This window comes from Megalobrama amblycephala, linkage group LG4 (genome assembly GCF_018812025.1).
Source record: "Megalobrama amblycephala isolate DHTTF-2021 linkage group LG4, ASM1881202v1, whole genome shotgun sequence".
Lineage (NCBI taxonomy): Eukaryota > Metazoa > Chordata > Actinopteri > Cypriniformes > Xenocyprididae > Megalobrama > Megalobrama amblycephala.
The window spans coordinates 3,823,950-3,842,017 of record NC_063047.1 but is presented as its reverse complement, the minus strand read 5'-3'; the positions used below and the strand labels follow the sequence as shown (position 1 = coordinate 3,842,017).

The 18,068-nt window shown below is 35.9% G+C and overlaps 2 protein-coding genes across 2 annotated transcripts; both read right to left on the bottom strand.

Annotated features, from left to right (window-relative positions):
- Positions 1–3,899: 3,899 nt before the first annotated feature.
- Positions 3,900–5,468, bottom strand: LOC125266054 (cystatin-B-like). Its single transcript, XM_048186534.1, has 3 exons — positions 4,856–5,468; positions 4,493–4,594; positions 3,900–4,158 (listed from the first exon to the last, which is right to left on the bottom strand). Exons 1-3 carry the CDS (start codon positions 4,931–4,933, stop codon positions 4,024–4,026), a joined length of 315 nt encoding a protein of 104 aa, XP_048042491.1. The 5' UTR covers positions 4,934–5,468; the 3' UTR covers positions 3,900–4,023.
- A 1,471-nt stretch (positions 5,469–6,939) lies between these two features.
- On the bottom strand, positions 6,940–18,055 carry LOC125266332 (thiosulfate:glutathione sulfurtransferase-like). The gene is made up of 4 exons (XM_048186881.1): positions 17,738–18,055; positions 10,218–10,340; positions 9,971–10,133; positions 6,940–7,193 (listed from the first exon to the last, which is right to left on the bottom strand). Exons 1-4 carry the CDS (start codon positions 17,889–17,891, stop codon positions 7,139–7,141), a joined length of 495 nt encoding a protein of 164 aa, XP_048042838.1. The 5' UTR covers positions 17,892–18,055; the 3' UTR covers positions 6,940–7,138.
- Positions 18,056–18,068: the final 13 nt, after the last annotated feature.

The window sequence follows — 18,068 nt, the reverse complement described above, 5'->3', positions numbered from 1 at the left end:
AATTTTTAATTTTAATTCTAGGGCACCTTTAACAGTTCAGGAAAACAAATTATTGATGTGTTTAAATATGCAGATTAGCTTGTTTTGGTTAATTTAGAATAAATCTACAGATGCAAACAGATGGAGGGTAGTAGGCTTAAAACAAATACCATCTAAATGTGTAGGGTTAGGGTTGAGTTTTCTTTCCATTAGAGTAAAAGACATGGCAGCAAAAATGGACCACAATCTTAAAATTGTCCACTTCATGAAAGAAGTATTCCAATAACACCAAAAAAAAAAATTAAAATGATTTATTGATTTAAACAATTATTAGTGAAACTATGTCCCTCTCCTAGGTGCAGTAATTTATTCTAAATATATAGCTTGAAAATAGTTGTTGTTGACTTCTCTTGTGATAAACCTAGTGAATACTAAAGACCATGGTCTCTATATGTGAACTAATTATTTTGTAGAAATCTGTGGAGTATAAAACAATTGGATTATTGGAAGGGAATTCAGAGTTGTCTTAATATATTTAAGGGTTTATTTTTTTAAATAAATAATTATGAGAAGTGCCCTTTTTTCCATTTGAGCCCCTGCCTCCCAAAATGTCTGTGCACATCCCTGCTAATGGGGAAGACTGCTGACTTGGCAATGGTCCAGGAGACAATAATTGACACCCTCCACAAAGATAGTAAGTGACAGAAGGTCATTAGTGAATGGGGTGGCTGTTTACAGAGTGATGTATCAAAGCATATTAAATGCAAAGTTGACTAGAAGGAAGAAATTGGGTAGGCAAAGGTGCACAAGCAACAGGGATGACCGCAAGCTTGAGAATACTGTCAAGTAAAGCCGATTAAAACACTTGGGAGAGCTTCACAATGAGTAGAATGAAGCCGGAGTCAGCGCATCAAGAGTCACCACACTCGGACATCTTCAGGAAAAGGACTACCAAGCCACTTCTGAAACAGAAACAACGTCAGAAGCATCTTACCTGGGCTAAGGAGACAAAGAACTGGACAGTGAACAGTGGTCGAAAGTCCTCTTTTCAGATAAAAGTAAATTTTGCATTTCATGTTGGTCAAATCATGGTCCCAGAGTCTGAAGGAAGACTGGAGAGGCACAGAATCCAAGCTGCTTGAAGTCTAGTGTGAAGTTTCTGAAGTTAGTAATGATTTGGGGGCCATGACGTCTGCTGGTGTTGGTCCATTGTGTTTTATCAAGTGCAAAGTCAATGCAGCCATCTTCCAGGAGATTTTGGAGCACTTTATGCTTCCATCTGCTGACAAGCTTCATGGAGATGCTGATTTCCTTTTCCAGCAGGACTTTAGCACCTCCCCACAGTGCAAAAACCACTTCCAAGTGGTTTGCTGACCATGATATTACTGTGCTTTATTGGCCAGCCAACATGCCTGACCTGAATCTATGGGATATTTTCAAGAGAAAGATGAGAAACAGTTGATCCAACAATATACAGATGATCTGAAGGCTCAATAGTGCCTCAGAAGTGCCACAGGCTGATCACTTCCATGCCACACTTCACTGATGCTGTAATATGTGCTGCCGACCAAGTATTGAGTGCACAAATGAACATACAGTTTAATGATCTACAGCAAAATAGCGCGAGCTTTGGTGAGAACTAAACAAATATTTAATTATTACAGTAGTAATTTCTCGATAGAAATGATATCAAAATTGAAATATGTTGGTCAAAATCGTACATTTACACACAAACTGAGCAGCAAACACAACTTTTGGACACCATCTTTATTTTTCTAGCTCAACTGTCACAGAATGGAAAGCACAGGATTGTGGATATCAAAGGCAGATAAGGATACATCTATGCTTCCTTCAAAAATCGATCTGAGGAAGGTATCTCATGAGACAGGAAGTGAAGCTAACATTGGATTCGGACGTGCCTTGATGCCTTACTACCTTGAAATGTGTCCTCAGAAGGCAGTATTTTCCAGTTTTCTGACGCAGCCAGGTTTGTGAGGACACCGGTGCTCCGAGTGCCCGCCCCACACCGAAACATTGAAGCATTAATTAATTGTACATCACGCATTCTGATCTTTTATAAGCTGTATGAACTGAATGGATCACTTGTCTGCGCAGTATGACTGTCTTTGACTGAAGCCCAATTATTTCATTTGCATAAGGGTGCGCAAATCACTGTAAGCGTGTTCACCAGCGCGCTCCAACAGTGTTAAAGGATTAGTTCACTTTCAAATTAAAACTTTATTTCTTCAGTCGAAAAGAAATTAAGGTTTTTGATGAAAACATTCCAGGATTTTTCTCCATATAGTGGACTTCAATTGGCCTCCAAACAGTTGAAGGTCAAAATTACAGTTTCATTGCAGATTCAAAGCGTTTTACACAATCCCAGACGAGGAATAGGGGTCTTATCTAGAGAAACTATCGCTCATTTTCTAAAAATGTTAAAAAATTATATACGTTTTAACCATAAATTACATCTTGAACTATAGCTCTCTTCTTCTGCTTCTTCTTCTTCTTATTAGAATTCCGGCAGTGTAGACACTGCTAAGTGTATTACTGCCCTCCACAGGTCAACGTTTGAACTAATTGTTATATAGTTGCACTAGCATATTGTATATGACAATTTAGTTCAAACTTTGAAGCAGCACTGAAACTGTAATTTTGACCTTCAACCGTTTGGAGGCCATTGAAGTCCACTATATGGAGAAAAATCCTGGAATGTTTTCATCAAAAACCTTCATTTCTTTTTGACTGAAGAAAGAAAGACATGGACATCTTGGATGACATGGGGGTGAGTAAATTATCAGGAAATTTTAATTTGAAAGTGAACTAATCCTTTAAGATTTGCATGAGCCATTTTGTGCGGCGCTGATGATAAAATGTGCGACCCATTTGAATTCTATTGAGAATGTAGTAAAACGCTACGGAGAAAGTCTAACATGATCTAAAGCCACTTAAATTGAAAACATCATCCTGCAAGCTTTTTAACTCATAATGACCACATTTAATATTGTATTTATTGTGGTAAATTTAGACTAGTTGTACAATTTATAATAGATAATCTGGGGATAGATTTTCACTAAAGATTAATATTACAATTGTGACATGTTGTAGCTATGTTGCTATTTTTCACAACAAATGCTACAGATAAAAAAAGAAAGAAAGAAAAAATGAGCCATCAATGGTCTTACTTCATCCTTATTGTGACAAATGCTATAGTTAAACAATTACAAGAAATATGTTACTTTTAAGGCTGAGTACAAGTTAGAAAGAGCTTTAAAATATGGACCTTCTTGAATTATTGACTAAACAATTGGATTTCCCCATGTGTAAAATATTTTCAGCAAATAATGATATCCCTTTAAGTTATAAGTATTGATATGCACATCACATCTTAGTGAATCGCTGAAGTAAAACTGCACTGTGCTGAGAGAAGTGAACATGAATGCTCCTCAAAATTATAATCTACTTTCATAACACAAATGCCTCCAAATGCCCAGCCTCCACAGCCCCATCAGTAAGGCACAAGTTTCCTTTATCAACACCAAACCTCATTTTCCTGTGTTCTCATTTTATATATCATGTAGAATTATCATTAAAGTCACACAAGTAAATACACTTTTCTTTTTTTTTTTAAGTTTTAAGAAAGCAGCATCAAAATCTTTCCACACCTGTTTGGGAATCACTAGTCTCCACTAGTCTTCATTCACATATGTTTTCCCTTTATAAAAGACATGCAGACAGTCAATTAAATCTTAAAATTAGAAAAATGAATGTCATTTTACATTATTTTACTTTTTTGTTTTTAAACATTTGGAATGAGGATTTTTTTATGCCTTTATGTTTATTACTTCAGCATAAAACTGTTTTAGTAAAGTGAAGTGAATTTGGTGTTGTTCACATAAACACACTGACACAGGCTCTGAGGGTTTGAAGATTGAGTTTAATATTGAGGAATGAAACAGTTTTCAATAGTTCCTCTGTACAGTATGGCAGATCATTGTGTGTGTCTGTTATTAGAGAAGACAGACTGTTTTCTGTATGTGGTTAGTGACCAAATGGGATCAGAGGTTCACAGGCGGCTTTAGGGTGCTGGACTCCAGTCACAGTCAATTTCCCTTCATTAACGGGGAAAACTTGAGTTATCATCGCATGAACGCACACACCCACACCAACATACACCTGAGAGAGAGAGAGAGATAGAGAGAGAGAGAGAGAAATCCACACAGATTTATAAGTGATCTCTTCCATATAAAACCCTGTTCACATTTGATAACAAACTAAACACATTCAGTTTTTCATGACAGCAAGCAAATTTCTGTGAGTTCTGCTACAGTGACCGTTGCTGACTAGATTTGTGTGTCCAGCAGCTCTACAGAGTTAAGAAAAGTTTTCTCTTTTAGGCTACAAATGCAGAGAAACTTTGTACAGTGACTTGATGCATTTCACTTTTCGGAGAGGACGGAAAAAGATCAAAGATCCATAAAAATAAAAACAAAACAAAACACTCAGTTACCTTGACCAGATGGTTTGTTCCAGACACAATCTGAGTCCTAAAGCTTAAAGGAATGTAAGTCTCAAAAGTGGCTCCAGCCTTCTCCTCTATGCCTGACTTCACCTGAATAAACAAATCCACATTTTATATTCATCTACATTATTATTATTTTAATAAGAGTGAATGTATTAGTCTCTAGAGAGTCACGTCAATCATTCAGATATCAGAAAACTTATGTAAAAAGTATTGTGACATTAAGTGAAAAGTAAAAGAGTTCTTTTAAAAATGACAACAAATAATTTCCCCAACACATTTTACAGCACCAAGATTATTTTACTGTTTTAACAAAAACTTCTTTTATATGAGTGATTTTCAGTCTCCTACCTCATGGCAGATCTTCTCCTCCTCTGGAATAATAGCCTCCTCTGTGGTCCATCTTCCAACACCACACACTCCAGTCATTGTGCTGGTGATCAAATCCTGGATGAAATAAACTGTATTATCAGGCAGTCTGTCTCAGAGATTGATTCTGATCCACTATTTATGCTCCCAAAATGCATGACATGAGTCGTCATTGGAATTCCATTACATCAAAGGGCTGAATGAATAGGTGGAGTTTCATTTTGGGGGTCTTGTGTAATATTCAGTTCCAGTAAAAAACTCTTCCAGTGGATGTAGCTACATGAACATTCATGATATTTCCCCTATTGTGGGTGCGTCCTTAAGACAATGTGCAAACAAATAGAGCTGAAAATATTAGTGCACAATCCTAAAATTGCAACTAAAATGGATTATTTCCAAAACAATGAAGTTTAACGTTTTCATCCAATTTTTGCATTTATTTATCAACAAAGTGAATATGCCTAAAAAAAGATTGCGAAATTTGCTCTCACCAGCCTTTTTCCATCTAGAAGATTCGGAGCATAAATGAATCAGTGTATCGAATCATGAATCGGATCGCGGGTCAAACCGCCAAACTGCTGAAATCACGTGACTTTGGCGCTCCGAACTGCAGATTCGACACACAGATTCACAATGCTCCGATGCTTCCTGAAGCAGTGTTTTGAAATCGGTCATCACTAAATAAGGCGTTATTTTGTTTTTTTGCCGCACCAAAAGTATTCTCATCGCTTTATAATATTAATATTGAGCCACTGTACTCACATGAACTGATTTAAATATGTTTTTAGTACCTTTATGGATCTTGACAGAGGAAGTGACATTGCTCCCTATGGAGGCCTCACGGAGCCATCGGATTTCAACTAAAATATCTTAATTTGTGTTCCGAAGATTAACGAAGGTCTTACGGGTGTGAAACGACATGAGGGTGAGAAATAAATGACAGAATTTTCATTTTTGGGTGAACTAACCCTTTAAAGTGACACTGAAGCAGAGTAAACATTGAGATAATTAAGCGATTAATTAAGTGATGATTGAGCATTACTGATGAACACCTGCTGTTAACAAGCAGAATCACTGAAGAAAAGAGAAACAAGTTAAACAGAGTTAATGTCAGTTGTAGTTCTTCTGTTTCTCTTTTCTTCAGTGATTCTGCTTGTTAACAGCAGGTGTTCATCAGTAATGCTCAATCATCACTTAATTAATCGCTTAATTATATCATTAACTTTTACTCTGCTTCAGTGTCACTTTAACACTATTTAGAGAGGGGCCATATGTACTCTAAGCAGAGCTGATTAAACTCTGGGGATTTTGAATCAGAATATATCTGGGAGTCACTGCCTGATTATTTGATCACCAGCACAATGACTGCACCAATGTAAGAAAGGTAAGAAACAGAAAATGATCTATTTTGGTGCTGTGAAATGTGTCATTGTTGTCATTTTTTAAGAGAACTCCATTTTACTTTTTACTTGAAGTCAGTTCTTTTAATGTTTTCTGCTATCTAAACTAATAAACTAATAAACATCCACTCAGAAAACTGTTTCATTCCTCAATATTAAACTCAATCTTCAAACCCTCAGTGCCTGTGTCAGTGTTTTTATGTGAAGATGTGAACAACACCATATTTACTTCACTTTACTAAAAAATATTGGTGAAATAACTAAACACAATTATTCCTCACTATTCCGAATTGTCAGTTTGAAATCCATTTTCCAAGTCAAACCTATTGGCACTCTTAAGAAGGTGATGATCAGATCATGTGGGACATTTATTGTCTCAAAAGCTTTGGGTTTTCTTGAAAAAGTGCTGAAATATTTAAGGTGTTTTGTTGATGATCGGGTGTGTGGATAGCTGATATGAAAACTCCAGCTTGTCACTAATTCTCACAACATTTAAAACATATTGTCTTGCACATTTATTTTAAATACTATAATTTAAATAATGATGCATGAATTCAGAGTCTGATTGTCAGTTTCAGTTAGTTGGGAAAACATTCATGTGCGATAAAACATCTTATGTGTGGCTGGGTCGATGGTGACAATCATATGGCATAAAAACAAACAAACTTTATCATAAATGATGCAATATTTATTGAATCTTTGCAAAATATATAGACACATCTGTGGGATTTTATAAATACTACATTTTTGGTCTGTGCTGTCATTTTAACAGTCAAATGCCATATAAATTCAGTCATATTCTTCTAGGTCCTTCACAGAGCGGAAATAAGCTTCATTCCTCTGTTTGATGCTCGACTCTTTCTGCTCACAGATCCTCCTGCTTAAGCCACTCGTTGAATCCTCCAGCATAATGACGGGCCCTGAGAGACAAACAGACACACTGATGTCTGACTTTTGTTGTTTGTGAGTGAGTGAGGATGAATCAAACAAATTATCATGACTTATCTAGGTTTTTGTGATTACCATATGATAATTTAAATCATAAAAAAATCATTTAATAGCAATATTTATAGAGCTTTTTCTAGCCAGTTAAACAATTTAGAGCAAAGCATAATTGACTATATAGATAATACAATGATTTTATTCATTTCCAGGTCTGACATTTATTTAAATTCCCTGATGATTAAATGAAGAAAAGCAAACATAAATCATAATTGTTTAAATGCATTATATTCATACAAACATTTCTACATGCAAAAACATGCATCGACATGTCAGCATTTATTTTTCCTTTGCTTTTTCTCTTTGGGATTTTTATCATGAGTGGTATCAGTTATATGACTGTTTTTTCATGCAATATAAAAATTCATAGAGGGAAATTCTCTTAAATTGATCATAATATCATATTTGATATGCACATTTCTAAGGCTTAAATGATCAACATGATCAAAACTTTGCTGAAAAACCTGTTGCACAAACAAAATCCGCTACATCATGCCTTCTGTCGTCTGACTGATAGACTTTTTATATTTTGTTTTTATAAATCAAACATATGAATATATGGAAGAGGATTAGGGCCAAGCAATAATAAAAAAATAAAACCATCTCGAGATTAAAGTTGTTAAATTTCGAGAAAAAGGTCGAGATAAAATGTTGAGAATAAACTCATTAAATTACGAGAAAAAAGTCATTAAATTACGAGAACAAATTTGTTAAATTATGAGAAAAATGTTGTTACATTTCGAGAAAAAAGTCGAGATAAAATGTTGACAATAAAGTCATTAAATTATGATAAAAAAAATTTAAATTACGAATTTGTTCTCATAATCTTAATGACTTTATTCTCAACATTTTATTTAGACTTTTTTCTCGAAATTTAACAACTTTAATCTCGAGATGGTTTTATATTTTTATTATTGCTTGGCCCTAATCCTCTTCCGTATGAATAACTTTGATATTGTCAGTAATATTTCAAGGTGAACACTTACTGGACTGAAGCAGTTTAGGTTTACTTGATTATCCATACATCATTTTAAAGAAAAAAATCATGTTCAAATCTGAGTATCAAATATGATCATTAGGCATTTGAGGAGCGTTTATTTGTTAATTTCAATCATCAGTGTATTGCATTGCATTATATGTTTTAAAACTACAGAGCTTTGATCTTAAAACTATAAGCATTTACATATCATCTTATTTAGACACATTATTGGCAGATATAGAGTGACGACTGATATTTATATCATTTTATGTAAGTATCTGCTATACTGTTATAAATATCTCATTGATTTACATTACAAGCATCAGAATCTCATTTTACTTTTTGGCCATATAAATATCAGCATCTGCACAAAATTGCATCAATTGTAAAACTGAGGTGTTTTTTCCTCCTTGAGTGTGAGATCCATATTCTCACTATATCAGAGTGTTACAACCCTAAGCTTATGTGTTTTGTTATATCTCTGTTGTTTTGGGAGTGTCTGTGTCTGTCCAGGAACGTCATCTGTTTGGCTCCTGCAGGCTGATTGATGCTATGTCCTGATTGGTGCACACTACTTTAAAAAGCACATCATCATTTCCTGTAGAGACATCCTGTTTTTTGAGCAGAGAGAATTGGATTGGAGTGCAGAGTTTGTTTGAGTTAAAGGGTTAGTTCACCCCAAAATGAAAATTATGTCATTAATTATTGTTCACTTAACTTTGTAAGTAGTTTTGTAAATATATTGTCAATATTGAGGATTGGGAAATTAAGGAGTCAGATTCCATTTTGGTTTATTGTGAACTTTTTGATCTCTGTTTTCAGCTAGGAGTTTATGCTTTCAAAGCATGCTTTGTGAAGCTTCGAAACCTGTGTTGAATCAGTGAACATGTATCAAAAACTGTGATTCCAGTGATCTAGGCTTCTTACATCATACTGTTTTGAAATTTCAATGGTTTGCCGCTAGAGGGCGATTGATCTCTGTGAACTCTGTATGGTCTCAAATTATTTTCATAAAATTGTATACATTTAATGGCACATTTGTATAATAAAAAGGAAGAGTTGCATATAAAGGTCTCTTGGTTTGATTAACCAAACTCTCCATAAAACAAGCCCTACAAGTAAAAAAAATAACATATTTTAAAGACACTTCATATGTATTGGTACATGATGATTACTGAATAGATTACACCTTCAATAAAACATTTGCAATTGTTTTGTAGCCTAAAAAGGTGTTTTTTGTTGTTATTGCATGTTTGAGCTGAGTTTTTGCTGCATTTACACTGTTCTGACCAGCAGAGGTCACCAACGTGTGGCGTTTCGAGCGCTTCAAAACAGTGAATCATTATGTGAATCAATTGGTTCAATTGATTCAAAGTTTCGAAAAGCTTTGTTTCTCCCATCACTAAGGCAGTTAGGTTAGTGTACTGTATTTTCTTTTTGATTAGATTTAGGAAAGAGGGATAAGAGCATTTGGCTCTGTCAGCTCCTGAACTTAGATCCCAATTTAAGGCAATAAACTCAATATTGTTTTGCAATTTCACCATCTATGAAAGCTTTCATGTTGCACTCTTTTCCCTAGATGTGGCTCAACACTGAGCCATAAAAGTCTGATGTATCAAATATGTTACTCGACAAAAAGCATATTTGCAAACTTTTTTTTTTTTTTTCTAAAAATTCAAAAGATTCAATAAAAGTTAAAAAGGTGTGTGTCCGTACCTTGTGTATCCCAGAGCTCTTGTGGTCTCCAGTGCAGTGAGGCTGCGTATCCCTCTCTGGCAGTACAGCACAAAGTCAGGGTCGTCTCTGTGAGGCTTTGTGACGCCGTAACGCTCTCTGAACTGATCCGGGCTCAGTCTGAGGGCCTGCTCCACGTCTCCCACTACATCAACAAAAGTACCGTCACTTATAAAGTCTGTGTGTGTTTGTGCAGAGCTGAACTGAACTGTGTGCAGTGCTGACGTACATGGAATGTTGGTGGCTCCTGGAATAAATCCTGCTTCCAGCTCATCCGGTTCACGTACATCGAAGAGCTGGACGCTTCCAGCAGACATCATGTCCTTCAGCTGCTCGTACGTCACGACGATATCTGAAACACAACGGGGGAGCAGACATAAGTTTCTTCTGTTCACCAAACTTGCATTTATTTTATGAAAAATACAGTAAAAACAGTAATATTATGAAATATTATTGCAATTTATTTTCTATTTGAATATATTTTAAAATGTAATTTATTCCATAAACCAGCATTATTACTCCAGTCTTCAGTGTCACATGATCCTTCAGAAATCATTCTGATATGCTGATTTGCTTAAGAAACATTTCTTATTATTATCAATGTTGAAAACAGTTGTGCTGCTTCATATTTTTGTGGAAACTGTGATACAATTTTCATACAAAGTTCAAAAGAACAGCATTTATTTGAAATGCAAATCTTTTAAAGAGTTACAAAACACCCTGTTTCTGCAGCAGTCGGTTCTCACCACACTTTTGAAAAAAATGCTACAGAAGTGGGCACGGTCAAAGGATTAGTTCACCCAAAAATGAAAATTCTGTCATTAATTACTCACCCTCATGTCGTTTCACACCCGTAAGACTTTCTTTCATCTTTAGAACACAAATGAAGATATTTTTAATAAAATCTGATGGCTCAGTGAGGCCTCCATTGACAGCAAGATAATTCACACTTTCAGATGCCCAGAAATGTATTTAAAACATATTTAAAGCAGTTCATGTGACTACAGTGATTCAAATGTAATGTTATGAAGTGACAAGAATACTTTTTGTGCGCCAAAAAAACAATATCTAGTGATGGGCGATTTCAAAACACTGCTTCATGAAGCTTTATGAATCTTTTGTTTCGAATCAGTGGTTCGGAGCGCGTATCAAACTGCCAAAGTCACGTGATTTCAGTAAACGAGGCTTCTTTACGTCATAAGTGTTTCGAAATTTTAATGGTTCACCACTGGGGGGCATGACTTTGGCAGTTTGATACACACTCCGAACCACTGATTCAAAACAATAGATTCGTAAAAGCTTTGAAGCTTCATGAAGATATTGTTGAATAAAGTGGTTATTTTGTTTTTTGTTTTTTTTGGTGCACAAAAACTATTCTTGTCTCTTCATAATATTAAGGTTGAACCACTGCAGTCACATAAACTGCTTTAAATATGTTTTTAGTAGCTTTCTGGGCATTGAAAGTGTTATTTATCTTGCTAGCAATGGGGGCCTCACTGAGCCATTGGATTTCATCAAAAAATACCTTAATTTGTGTTTCTAAGATGAACAAAGGTCTTACGGGCTGTGGAACGACATGAGGGTGAGTAATTAATGACAGAAATGTCATTTTTGGGTGAACTAACCCTTTAATCTGCAGAGGGGAGACTGACAACACAGCAATGGCTTCTGATTCAGACAGTTTTATTTTGCTCTCATTAAAAGCATCAAAGCTTCCCACAAATGCACGCTGCAAATTACCATTACATCCAACATAAGATGGTTTTTGCTATAATTTAATGCACAAATAAACGCACAGCCATTCGCATTTTGTTCTCTGCATCGAATACATATATGAACAACACGCTAATGCATCTTTGATAAATTTTGCATTTTATTTTGCATCGTTTAAAGAGCCGTAAAGACTGGTTACACTCACAGTGTGGATGAATCACGTTTGTGTCGAAGACGGAGATATTCAAAAGAACTTGTGTGACACAGAAACTCTTAATGGATCAAATCTTTTTTGATCCATTAATGCATCTCTCGCTTATTGTATGCAATCTCACTGTTTGAAGTGCCTGTCAGAGGAAAGCAACGCATGCTGTCATGAATTAAGCAACGCGTCTTCTCATAGGATAAGGACATGCAGTCTCATGAATAATTATGAGACACTGATCACCGTACTATAGTGCGAGAAAACGTCACATTCTGTGACATTGACACAAGACAAATTTAAACCCGGAAGTTTGAAAATAGTGCAAAAAGTTTTCAAATTAACTAGTTTTCTCCTACATTCAAAGCTAACGGATGGCAACACTGACTTCTATGCTGTTCAACACACATAACTCTGTTAAAATCTCAGAAAATTTGGTTTAGGGTTTCATGACTCTTTAAACATTATAAATGTCTTTTTAACTTTAGATCAATTTAATGCTTTCTTGCTGAATAAAAGTAGTAGAACAAAGTATCTTGCTGACCACAAAACTTTTGAACAGCAGTGTATGTTGCATGTTGCATCTAAACACTTTATTTAGGTTATTCCTAAACTTGATTCTAGTGATGATGGTTGTGATGCAGGCCATAGTGGGTGTAAATATGTCCTTAATGTCCTAGGAAAAAAAAGAAAATTCAGATATTTTACAGGGAAACCATTAAAGAGAAAGGATATGTATATATGAAAATGCCAATAACAGGGTTGGGCCACCTATAAAAATTGTAATCTTAAAATTTACTTTATATATTTTTATTATATTTAAATTAATATTTTGTGACTCTCCCCAGTCTTCAAACAGCCAATTCTTAAATTCCTTATTGTGACCTCGCTCTGACCCTGATAAGTGTGTAGACTCATGGGAATCTAGATTCCCACCCACAATAAATGCTGATTCAGCAACTTCAATCCAAAATCTTCCCATGTGTCACAGTAATTCATCAAACTAAACAAATATACTCCCTGTGGGAAACAGACTTGTTAGGTTGGTTTTTCCTACTCATTTGGTTTCACCTAAAACATAAATGTAGCATATTAATAGGATAATTATTATGAAAATCACAAACCTGTCAAGAAACGTCTGGATCAAAATTTCCAGACAATTTACTCACCCCCATGTCATCCAAGATGTTCATGTCTTTCTTTCTTCAGTCGAAAAGAAATGAAGGTTTTTGATGAAAACATTCCAGGATTATTCTCCTTATAGTGGACTTCAATGGACTCCAAACGGTTGAAGGTCAAAATTAGTTTCAGTGCAGCTTCAAAGAGCTTTTAACGATACCAGACGAGGAATAAGGGTCTTATCTAGAAAAACGATCGCTCATTTTCGGAAAAAAAAAAATACAAATGTATATGCTTTATAAACACAAACGATCACCTTGCAAGTGCTTCCGCTTTCCGTATTTTTCAAAAAGCTTACGCTGTATGTCCTACACCTTCCCTATTCAACTTACGGAAAAAACAGAACTGGCACCATGTTCGTTCCGTAAGTTTAACCGTTTGGGGCCAACTGAAATCCACTATAAGGAGAATAGAATTTCTTTTCGATGACATAGGGGTGAGTAGTGTTGTCACGGTACCAAAATTCCAGTAGTCGGTACCGATACCATGAAACTTTTACGGTTCTCGGTACCAATTTCGGTACCACAGCAAAATATATTGGAACTATTTTACTATTTTATATAGCCTATTTTAAAAAAACATTAAATATGATTTGGAGTGTGTATGTTTGTGTGTATATATAGGCTACCTCAATTAAATAACTTTTGAAAAAGAAAAAAAAAAATGCTCAAACATCCATTGTGTACTGTTGAAAAAAACAGCATATGCTGGTAAGGTAGGTTTTGAAGCTGTATGCTGGTCAAATGCTGGTCCTAAGCTGGTCCTGGACCAGCATAAACCAGCTCAAACCAGCATACCAGCTTCAAAACCTACCTTACCAGCATATGCTCGTTTTTTCAACAGGGGTAACAGACGTGCGTGTTTATTTTAGCTATTCCGTCAGTGAAACAACACACTACAGCCTGTAAAACTATGAAATAAATATCGGTAAATAATGGTAACCTAAAAATAAGAAAGTTAAATATTATTTCAAAAAACATTCGTTATTTATTTCCACAAAAAGACGCGTCATAGCCAAAGTCCCGTTATTACTTTGATATAGACTGCTTTGCGCTTTGAGAGGGATGTGGGACACGAGCAGGAAAGAGACCATTTCTCTTTAATAATACTTTCGTTATCTCCTGATGTTACAAACAACTGACACTTGTTGTAAAAGGTCTGAAGAGCGAGTTTTATTCTCCGCAGGGGCAGGACATTCAGGCTATGTTGGATTTAGCGCTGCCAGAGAAAACGAAAGTAAAAATCACCGGCTGTGTGAAACGCGATATATACAAATAAACTTGACGCGCCTTATAAAGTCTAATAACGAGCACAAACTGCGTTAAAGAGAAATTGACGTGCAAGCAAAAAGATTTCTGTCCTACGATGTTTTTTCTAGAATGCTAATAGCCTATAATAGGCCTAAATGCGAACGAAAGAAACGTTTATAATCCCCTGCGTGAGTGAAGATTTGGGAAAAGAAACAGATGTTCAGTGGAATAACTAATGGGATATTGTTAAATTCTCTGACAATCAGGTGACCAGATCACGATTCGGAAAACAGAATACGAAGCTTAAATGTATGGACTCACGCACCTCTCTCATTCGGCATTAACCAAAATGTTTCCATGGCTGCGATGTCACATTTAATTGCTAACCTATTATTTCTTCTGTAAACAAAGCTTTGTGCTTCACTCGTGTCATATTCACGTAAATACTGCCGACAGCCCTATCAGTGGGTACCGAATATACCCGGATTCTCGGTACTACCGGTACTACAGAAATGCTGGTATCGTCACATTTTCAAAATTTCAGTACCGACTTGGTACCGAAGTACCGGTACTTTTGACAGCACTAGGGGTGAGTAAATTATCATATTTTTATTTGAAAGTGGACTAATCTTTAAGAACATTTTAGGATTGTATTATTTTTTACACATTATTTTCATGATAATTAAACATTTAATTAAATGCATTAAATGCATTTTTTTAATTGCCATGTTACTCCTTGCATATATTGCAAGGTCTGTGGTGAACATAAGCTCATGACACTTTCACGTTTTATTCTATGACACACAGTACTAATTTTTTTTTCCTCCTATTTCTTGTTTGATTAACATCAATGACAGACAGCATGTTTATTAGGTTTCTGTTACTTTGAGAGTGAAGCGCAGATCCAATATAGTGGTTCACATGATTCAACATACTGTGTTTACGAGGACACTCACATTTTTACATAATTTTGTGTGTTTATAAGCCATGAGCAGTTTGACAGGCGACTTTATGTAAGTGTGCGATCTGGGAATACCGTCTCTCACAGAGTGCGCGAGTTCTGTATGGATTTAAATGGCAAGTTGTGCAAATGATAAACTTTAGTAACGAAGCAACTCTGGCCCGATTGGGCAAGGGACAGTTCTGACCCGAAACACGAGTGATGGTCCTGTATCGCAGCGCGCTGCTTGCTTGTATAGACGCAATGTGATTATGTGAAGCCATTTTGAAAGAGAGAGAATCACTTGTCGCTATTTGTGAAATTACGTCTCACAGAGAGAATTACTGATCACATTACTGCTCTGATAATCTGTGTGGATTCATTTCCTCATTCAGCCCACAAGCTATAATCAATAAATGTTTTATATGAAAATAATGCACACCCGAGGTGGTAATGCAGCCACAATGCGAGTGGTTACACACCACTAAAGCCTAAAGTATAGTTCACTTTTTACATGTACGTGAGGGTCAGCATACAGTGCACGTTACGCGAATTTCCTCAACAGAAGAGTAATGCGCCACCGAATTTTTGTAACCGTGCATACTTGTACACTCAGGTCGCACATGCGCATTAAATTGTTTTTTGCAGCAGCAGCAGCAATTAGTTTATCCACAAGGTGGCAACCTTGTCCAGGGGCGTCAATTCACAAGGTAGTCAAAGAAAAACTGCATAAACAGAACAGGCCACAACACATGCAAGCTACAGCGACAATGTGCGAAGAGGTTAGAAAGTACCCTCATTTGTACAACTCTAGCATTAAAGAATACAAAGATGTTTACATGGGTTGTAACTCGTGGCGAGAGATTGTTCAAAACTGCACATGCGTCGAACGCCTGTGTACGCATAGGAGTCGAATAAAGTATACTTTCCAAGGCTGTGTTCAACTGTGCGCATACACTAGCAGACGTGTAAAAAAACGAAGTATGGGCTTAATTCAATGGCCCATCATTAATTATTTCTTCCATAGAAAAGTGCATGAACTTTAAAGTTCAGGACCCTCCTAAAGAAACATATGAATTCCAAACCGCCAAAAACCTGGTAACGCAGCTATCTGGAATTCTGGATAATAATGCTGAATGATTTAATAATTGCATATACAGATAACTATGGAAGCCCATTTCTGCCACTTAAAGGTACAATATGTAATAATTCTGTCCGCTAGAGGTCGCTAGAAGCCTATTCAAAACAAAGGCGTAGTTTGATGATGCCAAGTTTTAGAGTGGAATCTTGGAACATGTGGTCTCCATCTCAACAGATGGTGCAAAAGAATAGGAATTGGAGTCGGGAAGAACTCGTTCACGAATTAGCCACTGGAGCGATTGTGCAACACACACCTCACAGCGGGACTTTTATTATGACACAGTCGCCGGCGATGCTTCTGCTTTTCCGGTCATGAGTATGAGGTAACGCAGCTCTGTATATCATATTAGATACATTTGAGTGTGTTGAAAATGATGTTATAACATTACTCTGTGCGTTCGCTCGGCGGCTGCTGTGAGACACTGTTACACACTGCAGTAAGATAGATCGATTTTACAATATCATATTAAATGCTGGATGGCTTGTGTTGATAAATGACATGCAATTAATTTTAAAATGTATTGTATGATGGAGAAAATTATGTATTACTGTTAATAAAAATAAAGCTGCATCTGATTATGCTATGTTAGCTACTTCACAAAATAGTGTTTTTCTCTGAGGCATGGTACTCGCAAAAAAATCAAGAAAATTTATTTAAACAATAAGATTAAACGTGTTGAGCTATATAACAATAATTCGTTTTCTGTCTATAAATATATCAAAACAGTTGTTCCCTTGTCTATTAAAATGTGTAATATATTAAAGCGTCTTGGTGTTTCCATGGTTTCTACAAAATAAAATGGAAACCGAATGTAACGCGGGTATGATGCAATTGACAGGCGATTCCTCACACGTCCCGGAGCCTTGGTTAAAATTGCAATTTTCTCACGATTTACAAATAGTTGCAAACATTTGGGATATTCTAAGTACTCAAGTGAACAAAATATATAACATTGGCCTAGTGGTTTTTGGAAATGATGTCATCAAGTCACAATTATGGGATAAAAAGTAATTGGAAAGTCAATTATTATAACTTTTTGTCATAGTTTCTACTTTTTATGTCATAATTATGATTAACCAAAGCATGACTTTTTTCTTATTTGTGGCAGATCGGACATGTTATAGCAGAGACTGTTCATCACATGATGCAACATTAAAGATTTATTGACCCATGTTGAGTCACTGACCCTACGTGCAAACTTGCATGCTTACAGTGCGTGATGTAATCACAAAATGATTTTGTTTTGATTAGTGAATTAATTGTAAAACAAATGATTAAAACATTCTCAGACAATTATACTCAAATACAGAAATAACTACTTTACCTGTGTTTAGAGGTTGATTGTTAGATGTTTTAGTCCATTTATCGCAGTTTTCAGCTCCGTTATCACATTGTTCTGTACTGTGTGCCGAGACAGACAGAAGCAGGAGCGCAACTAGAGCGCGCACACCTGAACTCACGCGCATTAGTGTATTCATGTCTATCTTGTCTAAGAGAAGATACTTTTATGTATAGATTGAATGAAGTCTAAAAAGCGCAGCTATGACAGATCTAAAGCAGCGAATTGGATTGACTATGTATCGTCATATGACTGAGGCGATTACGGATCTGAACGGCCACTGATAGTGGGAAACATGACGCATGGGGAAAACTCC

Coding starts and splice junctions, on each gene's coding strand:
- LOC125266054 (XM_048186534.1), bottom strand. CDS start 4,933: ATGACTGGAGTGTGTGGTGTTGGAAGATGGACCACAGAGGAGGCTATT. Junction 4,595..4,855: donor AGGAGAAGATCTGCCATGAG/GTAGGAGACTGA, acceptor TTGTTTATTCAG/GTGAAGTCAGGCATAGAGGA. Junction 4,159..4,492: donor GAACAAACCATCTGGTCAAG/GTAACTGAGTGT, acceptor TCTCTCTCTCAG/GTGTATGTTGGTGTGGGTGT.
- LOC125266332 (XM_048186881.1), bottom strand. CDS start 17,891: ATGAATACACTAATGCGCGTGAGTTCAGGTGTGCGCGCTCTAGTTGCG. Junction 10,134..10,217: donor AGGAGCCACCAACATTCCAT/GTACGTCAGCAC, acceptor TTGTTGATGTAG/TGGGAGACGTGGAGCAGGCC. Junction 7,194..9,970: donor AGAGCTCTGGGATACACAAG/GTACGGACACAC, acceptor TTTGTCTCTCAG/GGCCCGTCATTATGCTGGAG.